Source organism: Dipodomys merriami, unplaced genomic scaffold (genome assembly GCF_024711535.1).
Source record: "Dipodomys merriami isolate MVZ:Mamm:240054 unplaced genomic scaffold, mDipMer1.0.p SCAF_51, whole genome shotgun sequence".
Taxonomy (NCBI): Eukaryota; Metazoa; Chordata; class Mammalia; order Rodentia; family Heteromyidae; genus Dipodomys; species Dipodomys merriami.
This window is the reverse complement of record NW_027206080.1, coordinates 9,438,346-9,453,902: the sequence shown is the minus strand read 5'-3', so window position 1 is coordinate 9,453,902 and position 15,557 is coordinate 9,438,346. Positions and strand designations below refer to the sequence as shown.

The window sequence follows — 15,557 nt, the reverse complement described above, 5'->3', positions numbered from 1 at the left end:
TGATTTTTTAAAAAATAAGTATGCATGATGGAGAAATATACAAGAACAAAAAGAAACTAAAAAGAGGAAGCAATGTATATGAAAGCCTTCCTAGTTTGAATACATTGGAAAAGTTCATCTCTCTTTGGAGTGTTGACTTACTTCTGGCTTTACTACTTCCTAAATTGTGGGACCTTGGGCAAGTCCGTTTATGGCAATCTCGATTTCTTCACTCGAGGCACCCTTCGGCATTTTTGGAACATACCCTAAGCTTGCCACACATCACATACTCAGTAATGGCAGTCCTGATTTCCTAACGGGCACTCTGCATTCCTACATATGATCCCAAACTTAATCAGCACCAGGGGGCAAGAAATTAAGTCCCTAGCGCTCCAATTCCAGTGGAGATACACCAGAAGACTCCTCCGACGAGCCACTGAGAGTCCCTGAGCCACTGAGAGTCCCTTCGGCTGGAAGCGATGTAGCCCTGGGAAGGATCACAAAACGCGACCCAGGGGGATGGAGACGGATTTCCACTGACACCAACAGTTTAAAAAAAGAAAAAAAAAAAAAAAAAAAAAGGAGTTCGGGCAAGACCGGAAGAGGCGGGATGAACGCCCACTGGGGGGAGGGAGGGAGGAAGAGTGCGGAAGTACCGAGGAGCGAGGACTACACTTCCCATAAGCCCGCGGGGCCGGGCGAGGGGCGGGCGTCGGGGACATTACCGGACGGGCCTTGCCCGGCAAGTTCCAAGGTAAATGCCGGCATCGCGGCTCCGAGGCCGGGAGTCACTTACGATCCACATCTAGATTTGTATTAGTCACTCTTTTGATCCGTCTTGAGTTGCTAAAAACGACGTTTATAACCGGGCGACTTTGAGATTCCGGGCGGCGGGACTTCAGTCCCACCCTCCTTTCGTACCCCTCTCCGCTTCCCAGCCTGGGGGCGCGCGGTTTGGGCTGGGGGGCGTAGGCCTGGGGTACCCCTCTCTGGGGCCGACTAGCTCTACGGATTTCTCATTCCTGTGTCTCAGAGCCTCCTGTCCTACTAAGCAGGGCTGGAGTCAGGCTGCTTCCCGGGGCTTGAAGAATCGGGCGGTGGAAGGGATGAGTGCTAGTGCTGCAGTCCTCCCTCCGGGTCCTGCGGCTGGCGACCTTTCCTCTCGGGTCGCTCGCAGCTCCGACGTCCCCTGTCTCGGGTTAGCCGAAGCCCCTCCTTGATCCTTTCCTCTTCAGAGCGGCAGAATGAGGTTGCTGGAGAGGTTTCAGGGTCCTGTCCCAGGTTACACAACTTAAGTGGTAGAACAGGCTCGCACGGAGGGGCGGGGACCTAAAACCCTTTGCGCGGGCCTCATCCATCGCCTTCCCCGAGCTCTAACCTCTCTCGGGGCGGGCGCAGGACACCGCGGGGACCGGAGCCTTTCCGTTTGTTTTTGTCCTACTTTCCCAGCGGTACCCGGGCACGGTGCTTTAGGTCCAGACGCAGAACCCCACCGCATCCCTAAACGCGCGCCCCTTCTTGTCGGGGGACATCTTTTCGATCCAGCCTGGCACGGTTTCCTCCACCCGAGCAAAACTGAGCCACCGGGTCCTTTCGCGGACGGACCTCGGTCCCGGGCCTCTAAGGACCGCCATCTGCTCCAGCTCCCTCTCCCGGGCTCTCTTCCGCGGCCGTGCGTCACGGCGGGGCGGGTGGGTGGGGTCTGCGGCACCGTGGCGACCGCGGGCGCGGGTGGGTCCTCAGGTGACGCCGGGGCGGGCGGCCCGGACCCTCGGACGCCGCGGGATGGGCGGTGAGGCCGCTCGGCCAGCATCCTTGGGAGGGGAGAGCGGCTCGGCGACCACCCTGGGCTCCTAGAGATGCTCTTCCTCGCAGTGAGTCTTTCCATCCTCGCGGGCCGGGTCCTCGGCCTTAGCCACGCCCTCGGGGGGGAGGAGGAAGGAGGCAGGTCACCGCGGGCCGAGCGGCGGGGATAGGGCAGGGCAAAGGAGAGCTGACCGGCTGCGCCCCGGGGCCTCCACCCCTTGGGGCTTGTTGATCCGCGGCTGCGCTCCATGTTCCAGTTTCATGCAGGCTCCTGGGGAAGCTGGTGGTGCTGCTGCTGCTGTCTGATTCCCGCCGTCAGACCTTGGGATCGGGGCCGGCGCTGGCAGCTGGCGATGGCCGACACACGATCTGTGCACGAAACCAGGTTCGAGGCAGCGGTGAAGGTGATCCAGAGTTTGCCGAAAAATGGTACGTGCCCCGGGCCCCCGCTGGAGAAGCGTTCTGCGGAGGCCCCAGTTTCTAAACCTCCCCCGCTCCCTTGGTCTCTCAGGTTCTGGTCTAGCCTACTTTTTTTTTTTTTTTTTTCCTTCTTCTTCTTCTTTCTCCTGGGTTGAAAAGGACTGTCACGGGAGGGGAAGTTTTAAATCGAGAGCAGATGCCTGATCTTTCTAGCCGGAGTCCAAGGAATGAGATCATCCAAATCTTAAGCAGTTTGTATGGATGTAAACAAATCTTCTCACTGAATGAGAGGATTTGAATGGGTGATTTTTTTTTTTAAATAGGATAGACTTGTCCCGAGCTGCCTTCTCAATAACTACAATTTAAACCTTTGAACACTTCTGATAGGAAAGGAAAGAACACCTATTCATTTGTACAACGATTTATTTTTACCCTCCTAAGTCTCTGTGTGCTACTTTTGTGCAGTTAATTCCATTGTGCTAGTGTTCACTTTACAAATTTTTCATTCTGGATGATCTTTACACCCTTGGGAGAAGACACAGAGTTGTTGTCATCTATCTATCTATCTATCTATCTATCTATCTATCTATCTATCTATCTATCTATCTATCTATCTATCTATCTATCTATCTATTTTTTTTGGGTCCAGTCGTGGGGCCTGAACTCTGGGCCTGGGCACTGTCCCTCAGCTCTTCAGCTCAAGGCTAGCGCTCTACCACTTAAGCCACAGTGCCACTTCTGGCTTTTTTCTTTTTGCTTATGTGGTGCTGAGGAATCGAACCCAGGGCCTCAGGCATGCAAGGCAAGCGCTCTACCACTGAGTTACCTTCCCAGCCCTCGTCTTATATTTAATGTGCCTTTTCTCTGGGTTTTCAACAGTAAAAAAAAATCTTTATCGTTGGTTTTCAGTAATTTGACAGTGATGTGTCTACATGTGATTTTCTTCACATTTATCCTTTTTACAGTTTGCTGAGAACTCTTTGCATGTGTTTTCTTTTTGTCTGACCAGTTCTTAGAAGTTTTCAGCTTCTACCTTTTCTACTTATTTATCTATTTTTCTGTTCTAAGTGGAGAAGTTGGAAAAGGGACATACTTTTCAAGTCAGGTCCTTTTGAATTATATGATAATTTTTTCATAAACTATTTTTTTTGTGCCAGTCCTGGGGCTTGAACTCAAGTCCTGGGGCTTGAACCCAAGGCCTGGGTACTGTCCCTGAGATTTTTTGAGCACTGTACCACTTGAGCCACAGCTTCACTTCCAGCTTTTTTGTGGTTAATTGGAGATAAGAGTCTCACAGACTTTACTGCTTGGGCTGGCTTTGAATTTGAATGATGATCCTCACATCTCTGCCTCCTGATTAGCTAGTATTACTGGCAAGAGCCACCAATACCTGGCCATAATAAACTATTTTTTTAATGCTTTTAAGCATTATTACCATGTCAGAGTTGTAAACCTAAAGAATACCACATTAACATACTACTATATTAGTTAATATGTTCTAGGGTTTCATTAGTCATCATTTGGCTAAGTAACCAATATTCAACACAGTTCACTCAATTAAAAGTTCATTAAATGTAGCTTCCATGTTTTGAAAACATACATGCCCAAAATACTGTCCTTTGTAATTTCAAACATTCCATTGGAGGATATATGGTGGATTAAAAGAGAAATAAAAATAAAATGTAAAAAGTAATACAGGGCCTAATTTAGGTTTGTTTTTTTAAATGTTTATAGAAAGATATGGTTCTAAGAGTTTTATGTAAATAGTATATTCACTTTTCTAAACCATGCATTTGGGAGTGGGGTGCTTTCTGATACTGAGGATTAGCGTTTTTACTCAAGGCTGGCACTCTATCATTTGAGTCACGCCGCCATTTCTGGCTTTTTGCTATAACCAGCAAAAAGATAAGTTTCATGGACTTTATTGAGTCCCACCTGGTTTTGAAAGGAGATCCTGAGATCTCAGCTTATGTGGTGCTGAGGAATGGAACCCAGGGCCTCATGCATGCAAGGCAAGCGCTCTACCACTGAGCCACCTTCCCAGCCTTTTTTTTTTTTTTTTGTAGTTAATTAGATTTAAAAATCTGGTAGACTTTCCTAACCAGTCTGGTCTTGAATTGTTATCCTCAGATCTCAGCCTCCTGAGTAGCAAGGATTACAGGTGTAAACAACACACTCCTGGCAAAGTTTGCATTTATTTTTTTCTGAAAAGATATCACAAGCCTATAATCCCAGAATTTGGGAAGCTGAAGGAGGCAGATGACAACTTCCAAGTCAGACACATATACACACACAGAAAGGAATTACAGATAACTTGTCAGATGGCACTTCTGAGGGAGAGAATGTTAGGTTAGTGGTAGAGTGATTGCCTGAGACCCTAACTTTGATCCCTGGCACTGCAAAAGTGGGAGTTAGGAGGCTAGGAATTGTATCTCAGTGGCAAAGTAGGTGTTTAGCATACATGAATTGCTGGGTCCCATCCCTGCACCAAAAAAGGCACTTTTGAACAGCATTCAAGGTACTGTTATTCTCCCCAAACCAAGTTGATATAGCTGAACCACAAGTTTGCTATAATGAATTGTTAATCATTTTTATAATGGTATTTTAAAATAGTTAGGTCCATCCTGAATTATTTTGTAAAGTGTAAGACTTTTTTTCCCTTTATTGCCTTCTCTTTAAGGCCGTACGTATCTGAGCCAATTAACTCAAGTTGGCCTACTGAAGTTATTATAGGAGGTTTTTGAGCTGTTACATTGATTTGGGTTATATATTGATTACCTCTCTGCCTTATGAAGAACAACTTTATCATGGAAACCCTGTTGCTAATAGATACTCTTAATTGTGTATCTATTCTGTAAATAATTATTACTGTGACTTTAGAATTAATTATGCACTATTCACCAAACCTGAAACACCAGCTCTGAACTTGTCTATGTTGTAATTTCCATGGCTTTTATAAACTACTAGCTTTTGATTACTACATGTTATCTGTCTTTTTAGTATACGAGGTTTAATATACAGGATTTTTTGGTTTTGTTTTTCAAATTTCTGAGATCCAGACTCAAACTAGGTATCAGATACTTTTGCTCATTTGCTGCTGTTTACCATCTGAGCCATGCCTCACACCCCCAGGTTTGTTTTTTTTTTCGCGCGCGCGCGGTGTGTGTGTGTGTGTGTGTGTGTGTGTGTGTGTGTGTGTGTGTGTGTGTGTGTGTGTGTGTGTGTGTGTGTGTGTGTGTGTGTGTGTGTGTGTGTGTGTGTGTGTGTGTGTGTGTGTGTTGTTTTTTAGTCTGGGGCTTGAACTCTGGGCCTGAGTGCTGTCCCTCACCTCTCCAGCTCAAGGCTAGTTCTACCTCTTGAGCCACAGTGCTACTTCCGGCTTTTTCTGCTTATGTGGTGCTGAGGAATGGAACCCAGGGCCTCATGCATGCAAGGCAAGCGTTCTACCTCTGAGCTACCTTCCCAGCCTTTTTTTTTTTTTTTTAAGGAAAGATCTTACTAATTTTTCCAGGCTGACCATAAACTTACGATCTTACCGCATCAGCCTCCCATCTTCTGTGTGTACAACCACATCTACCAAATTTTTAAAATGTTTTTACACTTCTAATTTTTTTTTTAAATAGTATTGTGGTTTCAACCTAGGATCTTGTGCTGAGAAGGCAGGCGTTCTACCACTGAGCTATACCTCATAGTCCTATATTTCTAATTTTTTACAGTTAAGTTTTGTCTTAAAAATATATACACTTAATATTAAAAATTAAAACACAGGTAACTGAAAAGGAAAAATAAAATAGTCTGTATAGCTATTATCCAAAGAATATCCATTTTTAGCTTTCTTTTTTCTTTCTGGGTAGATTTTTTATTACTTGATTCATGCCTCCAGCCTTTTCTGCCTTCGTTGCTTTTTGGGATAGGGTTTTGCATTTGTGCTGAGGCCTACCTGGACCATAATCCTCCTATTTATTCTTTGTGCATAGCTGGGATATCTAGTTATTTGTTGACATAGGATCATGCCTTGCTATTTTACCCCCCCTCCCCTCCCCTCTAGCTTCTCAATCTCTTGCTTCTGAGTAACAGGGATTACCAATGAGAGCTACACCTAGCATCCCTTTTAATTTTGGTATATATTCTATAATCCTTTATTATGTACATTGATACTTGTTTTGGAAAATATATTGTGTTGTGTATCTTGTTTTTAAACTGCTTTTTAAAACCTCATTTTAGTAGAATATGAAAGTTCTTTATGCCATTCTTAAATTTTTCCTACAATGCAACTTTTAGGGCCATATTTACAAGTTACAGTTATGTGCATATCATAATTATTTAGCCATTTATAAACATTAAACATTCCTTATTTTCACCTTTATTAGGGTTAGAACACCTTATAGTACTTGTTTATTCAATTTGAAAAATTTAGACATAAAATCAGGTATAGATATACTAGAAACATGTATACAAGCTTATCTTCAAATAAATTGATGTGTCCAAAATTACATGGATAGAAATTTGTTAGCTTATTTTTCTATCAAAGAACACACGAGTTGACTTTAAAGTTCCCTATCCAGGAAGTGGTGCTGTGGTTTAAATGGTAGAGCACTTGCCTTGAGCTGAAGAGCGCAGGGATAGCACCCATGCCCAGAGTTCAAGCCCCCCACCAACCAAAAAAAGAAAAAGAAAAGACTGCAAGATTGCCTTCTGAAAGAAACTAAAGGTTATTGCCAACAAAGTTCCTTATCCAGTGATGAGTGGAAATTTGGCCAGGAAAATTTCAATTTTCATTTTTTACTGTTGCACTTTTATTAACCAGAGTATACATGTAAAATTTTTTTTTTTTTGGTTGGTTGTGGATGCTGTCCCTCAGCTCTTCAGCTCAGCCACAGCACCACTTCCGGCCTTTTCTGCTTATGTGGTGCTGAGGAATAGAACCCAGGGCCTCATGCATGCCAGGCAAGCACTCAACCACTGAGCCCTACCTTCCAGCCTACATGTAAATTTTTATTAATGATAATCAAGTTTGATTTGTCATATTTGTCATCTGCTTTGCATAATGTTATTCTACATTTTAACATATTTTAATATAACTTTGCTGGTTATTTTGGCTATACCTATAGTATATTTTATTTTAGGTATAAACTTTGTTTAGTATTGTTACTGAGGTTTCAAATTTCAGACTGTTTTCAGAGCAAAGAAGTAGAGAAATTAACTTTAGTTCCTCAGGTAAAAATAAATTATCTGAACTCCTAATTAAGTGTAAAATAACTATTAGTACAATATGGCTAAGCTAATATGTAACTTCAGGTTATCTGTTAATGTTTCCAACAGGATCATTCCAGCCAACAAATGAAATGATGCTCAAGTTTTATAGCTTCTATAAACAAGCCACTGAAGGACCCTGTAAACTTTCAAGGCCTGGGTTCTGGGATCCTATTGGAAGATATAAATGGTAATTTAACTTAGAGAACTAAGACATTTTAATGCCATAATTATACAGATGTTACTTACAGTCTTATATAATACTCTATGAATAACTGTTGTAGGTACTACACAGATATTTTATCCTTTAAGGACTCTTAGTACAATTTTACACAAATAAGGAAAGACTTGAAGAAGGCAGTAAATCGAAGAGGGGTTAGTGTAGGTAAATCAATGATGGAAAGCATGTTTAATTAATTTCTCTCTCTTTTCATCTCTCTTTTGTGCTGATCCTAGGACTTGAACTCAGGGCCTAGGCACTGTCCCCTAACTTTTTGGCTGAATCCTGATGCTCTGACATTTGAGCCACATCTCCACTTCCTGCTTTTTGGTGGTTATTTAGAGATAAAGAGTTTCACAGACTTTCCTGCTTGGGATGACTTTGAACTGCAGTCCTCAGATCTCAGCCTCCTGAGTGGCTAGGATTACAGTGTGAGCCACTGGTGCCTTGCTTCTCCATATTTTGTTTCTTAATCTTTTCATTTGTGAAGTTTTTTTCCCCCCTCCAAACAACTCCTAAACAAATTGAATGAAACAAAATCCTGCCAAAAAACTAATGACTTTTGTGCTTGTCTAGGGACATTGTTTGCTTTGACCCTTTAAAATAATATGTAACTAGGAATATGCTCAGGTATTGCCACATGGATTTTTATCTAAGCTGTCACTTCAGAACCACTGTGCTTGAATAGAAGTTTATTTATTTTAAGTATAATTGAGTCATAAAACTTCAAACATTTCTACCATTCTCTCAGGTGACTATCATTTGGTATTTTTAAATATTATGGTAAACGTTATGTATGTCTGACAAAATTTTACTTTAGGCTATTCTATTTTTGATGCCGGTCCTGGGGCTTGAACTCAAGCCTAGGCACTGTCCTTGAGCTATTACTCAAGGCTACCACTCTACCACTTGAGCTATTGTGCCACTTCCAGCATTTTCTGAGTAGTTTGTTGGAGATAAGAGTCTCAAGGCCTTTCCTGCCTGAGCTGGCTTCAAACAGGGAACCTCTTGATCTCAGCCTCTGTGTAGCTAGAGTTACAGGCCTGAGCTACCAGCACTGTTTAAGCTCTTCTTTATCAAGAATACACTAGTTAGTGCAGAATGCTTTAGGAGCCACTAAATGCTAACTTTCTTCACCTTGAATTAGTTCTCTGTAGGATCTTTATAGTCATAAAATAATATGTTAAGTGAAATGTTAATATGTACACACTGTGTCTTAAGAAAATTTACCTGTCTAGGGCTGGGAAGGTGGCTCAGAGGTAGAGTGCTTGCCTTGCATGCCTGAGGCCCTGGGTTTGATTCCTCAGCACCACATAAGCAGAAAAAGCTGGAAGTGGTCCTATGGCTCAAGTGGTAGAGCTTCAGCCTTGAGCTGAAGAGCTGAGGGACAGCACCCAGGCCAAGAGTTCAGGGTCCCATGACCGACAAAAAAAGAAAGAAAGACAGAAAGAAAGAAAGACAGAAAGAAAGAAAGAAAAACAGAAAGAAAGAAAGAAAGAAAGAAAGAAAGAAAGAAAGAAAGAAAGAAAGAAAGAAAGAAAGAAAGGGAAAGGAAAAAAATTTACCTGTCTACTTTACAGAAAAATAAAAAGCTAACTTTTTCCCCCCTCACTTGACCTCTAGAATACACTTACAGAAAAAATGTATAAAGACAAGTTTTTTGTTAGGCCAAATTTGTAAGTATAAGGAAGACTATTTTTATCAAGGGATCTGTACATTTTCTACTCTTTACATCTTGATTGAAGAAAAAAAAAGAAAACCATCTTCATTTTTAGTTCAAATATATAGATCAGACTTATTTAAAAAATGGAAACTTTTTTTGAGGGGGAGACACCAGTTTGAACTTTAAGCTTTGAGCTTGCTAGGCAAATGTTTTATGACTTGAGCCAAGTCCTAACCCCTGTCCCTTTTTGTTTTAGTTTTCTTTTTGGATAAGGTCTCCCATTTTTTGTTCAGGGCATCTGGTCCATGATCGTCCTACTTAAATTTTCATCATAGGTGTGATTATAGGCATATGCCACTGTGCCTGGCTTTTTTTTTTTTTTTTTTTTTTTTGTCGGTCGTGGGGCTTGAACTCTGGGCCTGGGCTTTGTCCCTCAGCTCTTCAGCTCAAGGCGAGCGCTCTACCACTTGAGCTACAGCGCTACTTCCGGTTTTCTGGTGGTTTACTGGAGATAGGAGTCTCACGGTCTTTCTTGCCCGGACTGGCTTTGAACCGCGATCCTCAGATCTCAGCCTCCTGAGTAGCTAGGATTACAGGTGTGAGCCACCAGCGCCCGGCCTGGCTTTTTTTTTTAATGCATTCATATACTTATATTTTCATTTGTTTAACAAAGATTTATCTTCTCCTTTATATTAAAATTTGAACTCAGACCTTTTACTTGTTACCCAAGCACTCTACTACTTGTGCTTCACCTCCAAACCAGCCTTTCCTTTTTTTTTTTTTTTGCCAATCCTGGGGCCTTGAACTCAGGGCCTGGGCACTGTCCCTGAGTCTCCCTTGAGCACTAGCTCAAGGCAAGTGCTCTTGCCTGGGCTGGCTTCAAACCACGATCCTAAGATCTCAGCCTCCTTAGTAGCTTGGATTACAGGTATGAGCCACCAGCACCTGGCTACTGTAGTGGTTTTTGCTCATTTTTATTCCTGGACTTCAGTCCTCCTGCTTTTAGCTTTTAACTTTACCTGGGCTGACATGCTTATAATACCACACACAGGAATTGGTTGAAAAGGGGTCTTTCAACCTTTGGCCTGAGCTATGAACTGCAGTTCTCATCTCAGTGTCAAATAGCTAGGACTACAAGTATAAGCTACTGCTAGCTCCAGCTAGACTGGGACTTGAACTCTGACAGTTGCTTTCAGTCACTGGCTGACATGCTGCCATCTGAGTCATTCTTCCAATCCATCTATTACTGTTCTTTATACTGATGTAAAAGCTTGTAAAGAGTTCTTAGGAAATACTTATGAACAGCTTATAGTCCCTGTGGTTTCTTAATATATGGATGCGTTAAATACCTAATTGTTTTAAAATGCTGTTTAATTTGCCAGTCTAGTAACTTTTCTAGTTTCCTTTAAGGTGACACATTTATTAAAAAGATGTGTTGGGGGGCTGGGAAGGTGGCTCAGTGGTAGACCACTTGCCTTGCATGCTCGAGGCCCTGGGTTCGATTCCTCAGCACCACATAAGAAAAAAGCCGGAAGTGGCGCTGTGGCTCAAGTGGTAGAGTGCTAGCCTTGAGCTGAAGAGCTGAGGGACAGCTCCCAGGCCCAGAGTTCAGGCCCCACGACCGGACCCAAAAAAAAAAAAAAAAAGGTGTGTTGGAGCTGGGCACTGGTGGCTCACGCCTGCAATCTTGGCTACTCAGGAGGCTGAGATCTGAGGATCACAGTTCAGAGTTCAAAGCCAGTCAGGTCAGGAAAGTCCGTGAGACTCTTTATCTCCAATAAACCACCAGAAAACCAGAAGTTGCACTGTAGCTCAAGTGGTGGAGCTCTAGCCTTGAACTGAAGAGCTCAGGGTCAGTGCCTAGGCCCAGAGATCAAGCCCCATGACCGACCAAAAATAAAACAAAATAAAAGATGTGTTGGAAATATATCATGACTTAACGTAAAACCTGTTTTAAATAATTAATGACTATAGCATCAACTATCAATTATATTTTCTTCAAGTGAAAATTAAGCACCTTTATGTCTTTTTAAAAATATTTTATTTCTAGGGATGCTTGGAATTCATTGGGTGATATGACCAAAGAAGAAGCAATGATTGCATATGTTGAAGAAATGAAAAAGGTAGGGAAAATAATTCATAATAGAGAATAAAAGTATGTAAAGCAGATCTAGTTTATATTTGGGGGGGGAAGATTGTTGGGGATTGAGCCCAGGGCCAGATGCATGCAGTGCTTCACACTAAGCTCTAATTGTTTGTTTAGCCAATACTGGAGCTTGAACTCAGAGCCTGGAATCTGTCTCTTAGCTTTTTCACTCAATTGAGTCTACCAGTTGAGCCACAGCTCTACTTTTGACCTTTTGATGATTAACTGGAGGTAAGACTCTTACAGCCTTTCCTGCCTGGGCTGACTTCGAACCATGATCCTCAGATCAGCCTTCTAAGTAGCTAGGATTACAGGTGTGAACCACTGGTACTTGGCTTGTAATTTTTTTTTTAATTTTTTTTTTAATTTTTGGGTCCAGTTGTGGGGCCTGAACTCTGGGCCTGGGTGCTGTCCCTCAGCTCTTCAGCTCAAGGCTAGCATTCTACCACTTGAGCCACAGCACCACTTCTGGTTTTTTTCTTTTTGCTTATGTGGTGCTGAGGAATCGAACCCAGGGCCTCAGGCATGCAAGGCAAGTGCTCTACCACTGAGCCACCTTCCCAGCCCAATTGTAATTTATTTTTATTAGACAATGTTTTTTGTTTTTGTTTTATGTCAGTCATGGTGCCTGAACTCAGGGCCTGAGTACTGTCCTTGAGCTTTTTTGCTTAAGGCTAGCATCCTACCACTTGAGCTACAGTGCCACTTCTGGCTTTTTTCTGCTTATGTGGTGCTGAGGAATCAAACCCAGGGCCTCATACGTGGGAGGCAAGCACTCTACTACTGAGCCAACTTCCCAGCCCTATTAGACAGTGTTTTAAGGAACAACAATAGTGTAGTATGTTACTATCAGTCATAGATTATTAAATTTATTAGGGAATTTTCTACGTTATTGAAGTTCATCTTAAGGTGAGTGTTTTTTCTTAAAGATGTTTTACATTGTGTCATAATGTTATTACAGGCATGATCTACTGGTCTGCCTTAGTCATAGCTTTTTGGTCTAATAAGTCTTAGAACTAGAAAGAGAATTTCCAAATCGTATCTCCTTGCAGCTTACTGGCTGCCTTTCATAGTGGTCTTTTCTTCTGCTTTTATTTGATGATTTTAATGCTCAGCTGGCATCATATGATGCAGGACAATCTGGAGTGTGTTGTCCAGCCAGGCTTGGCTTGGCTCCCTTTCTCTCCTCCCATCCTCCCGTCCTCCCATTCTCCCCTCTCCCCTGTTTCCTTGCCCTCTACCCCCATTGCTGTTTTCTAATCTCTATACACTGTTCAAAGTTTTGCCCTTTGTTACATTTTCACAATCTTTATTTAGTGGACTTTAATACAGAGGGCAGAGATTAACTCTTTTGCTTGTCGACTAAGCAGGAGCATACAAACAAAAGAATCTTTGGGAGAGGAAGAGGGAAAGAAAGAGAGAGACAGACAGAGACAGAGATAGAGAGAGTTGGGGAGAGGGAGAGAGAGAGGGAGAGAGAAAGAGAAAGAGAACCTGAAGCCTTTTGGATTTAGTAACTATTCCTGTTACATTAAATTTAGTATAGAAGCTGGGCACGGTGGTTCATGCCTGTAATCATAGCTAAGCTACTGAGGAGGCTGAGGTCTGAGGATCATGTGATACAAAGCCAGGCCAGGCAGAAAAGTCTTATCTTCAATTACCCAGCAGAAAACCAGAAGTGGAGCTGTGGCTGAAGTAGTAGAGTGCCAGCCCTGAGTGAAAATTGTAAGGGACAGTATCCAGGGGCTGAGTTCAAGCCCTCATACTAGAACACACATACCCAAACAGAAACTTTAGTGTATATTTCTATATTACAAAATTGCATTCCCACATTAAAGTTTACCCGTTTTCATACAAGTTCTATTAATTAATGACATCGTCACAGTTTAATGGTATAGTCATAGTTTCAAGTGAGGTGATGAAATAATGTGTATTCTACTTTAAAGTTAAACTATTACGCTGTCTTTCCGCTCTCTTAAAATACTATTACCTGTAGATTTCTGTAACTCTTTTCTCTCTCTCTCCTTCTTTCTTCTTTCCTTCCTTTCTGTCTTTCTTTCTTTTTTTTTTTTTTTTAATAAGTACTGTGGTTCAGAACTCAGTGCCTTATGCCAGAAACATCCTAGTTCTTCAGTTCAGGCTAGTGCTGTACCATTTGAGCCATAGCAAAACTTCTGGCTTTTTCTGCTTATGTGGTGCTGAGGAATCAAACCCAGGGCCTCATGCATGCAAGGCAAGCTCTACCACTGAGCCACCTTCCCAGCCCCTGAATGCTGCTTTTCTAGTCGATACAACTTGCCAAATATTTTTGTTAAAACCTTCTGCATTTGGATAGTTTCTATTATATTGAGCTAATATCATAAAATTAAAACGATTTTTTTTTTAGTGTCAGTCCTAGACTTTTTTTTTTTGGGGGGGGTCCGAGCGTGGGGCATGAACTCTGGGCCTGGGCGCTGTCCCTCAGCTCTTCAGCTCAAGGCTAGTGCTCTACCACTTGAGCCACAGCGCCACTTCCGGCTTTTTGCTTTTTGCTTATGTGGTGCTGAGGAATTGAACCCAGAGCCTCATGCATGCAAGGCAAGCACTCTACCACTGAGCCACCTTCCCAGCCCCCAGACTTTTAACATAGAGCCTTGGTGCTGTCTCTGAACTTTTGTGCTCTACCACTTGGAGCCACAGCACCATTTCTGGCTTTTTTTTGTCGTTCGTGGAGCTTGAGCTCTGGGTTTGGGCACTGTCCCTGAGCTCTTTAGCTCGAGGCTAGCGCTCTACCACCTGAGCCACAGTGCCACACTGGTAGTTAATTGGAAATAAGATTTTCACGGAGTTTCCTGCCTGGATTGGCTTAGAACCATGATCCTCAGATCTCAGCCTCCTAAGTAGCTAGGATTACAGGTGTGAGCCACTGGTGTCCAGCTGATTCTTCTTCTTTTTTTTGGGGGGGGGGGGTCTGGTTGTAGGGCCTGAACTCTGGGCCTGGTCGTTGCCCCTCAGCTCTTCAGCTCAAGGCTAGCGCTCTACCACTTGAGCCACAGTGCCACTTCCTGCTTTTTTCTTTTTGCTTATGTGGTGCTGAGGAATCGAACCCAGGGCCTCAGAGGCATGCAAGGCAAGTGCTCTACCACTGAGCCATCTTCCCAGCCCCTCACCTGCTTTACTTTTATGCCTTCTTGAAACACTATCTTAGTATTAAAGAACAGACATTATAATTTTACTCTAACCCAGTTTCTTTTTGAGTATTTGTTTTAAAGTTTTACATAAGTCAATTAGTCTTCAACATAAGCGTACTTTTGGATCATTATTATGTTTGAGATTTTTCTAGGAGTATATGTGCATTAAGTATGTAATTACTATAGTTCCTTTTGGAAGTCTGTTAATAAACTTCAAATGTCAAAATTATTAATAAATTGGAAAGCATAAATTACTTGATAGGCATATAGATTACATGAATAGTTATGATTTCACAATATTTGTCTCCTTTTGATTACAGATTATTGAAACTATGCCCATGACTGAGAAAGTTGAAGAACTGCTGCAAGTCATAGGTCCATTTTATGAAATTGTGGAAGATAAAAAATGTGGCAGGAGTTCTGATTTAACCTCAGGTTGGAGTTTTTTAACCTTCTTTATTTTTTTGAGATAGGGTCTTATTCTGTAGTTCAGGCTGGCCTTGATATCCTATACTAGCCTCAAATTCATAGTCTTCCTGCCTTTACCCTCCAGAATACTGGGATTATAGGTGTGCGCCGTTGTGCTTGACTTTTTTTGTTAATCTTTTAAATTTAGCAGCTAACCTCTTATGTATGAACTGATGCTTACATGTCTAATTTTTTCTTTTACTTTTTTCATGCTAGTCCGATTGGAGAAAATCTCTAAATACTTAGAAGGTAGGAATAATGAAATCCACATAAAATTTTTAATATTTCCAGATAAGACAATTCTGTATGAATTTATATAGTATATAAATTTTTCACTCAGGAATTTTCATTCTAAGAAAACACATTATAGGAAGTTCTAAATAAACTTTTAAGGTTTGAATACTTAAATGATAAGTTATGAAAACATCCTAT

At 42.2% G+C, this 15,557-nt stretch overlaps 1 protein-coding gene across 4 annotated transcripts in view; it reads left to right on the top strand.

Moving 5' to 3' along the window:
- The first annotated feature begins 661 nt into the window (after window positions 1–661).
- Acbd5 (acyl-CoA binding domain containing 5) overlaps window positions 662–15,557 on the top strand; it is a 38,025-nt gene continuing 23,129 nt past the window's right edge. The window contains exons 1-6 of one of the 4 annotated variants that reach the window (XM_069998277.1): window positions 662–733; window positions 2,043–2,214; window positions 7,528–7,648; window positions 11,392–11,464; window positions 14,978–15,092; window positions 15,342–15,374. In XM_069998277.1, the coding sequence (XP_069854378.1) occupies window positions 2,139–2,214; window positions 7,528–7,648; window positions 11,392–11,464; window positions 14,978–15,092; window positions 15,342–15,374 (418 nt within the window). In that variant the 5' untranslated portion in view covers window positions 662–733; window positions 2,043–2,138. Of the gene's footprint in view, window positions 734–1,765; window positions 1,854–1,957; window positions 2,215–7,527; window positions 7,649–11,391; window positions 11,465–14,977; window positions 15,093–15,341; window positions 15,375–15,557 lie in introns of those variants that run through there. The other 3 variants (XM_069998274.1, XM_069998275.1, XM_069998276.1) reach the window with 3 other exon arrangements.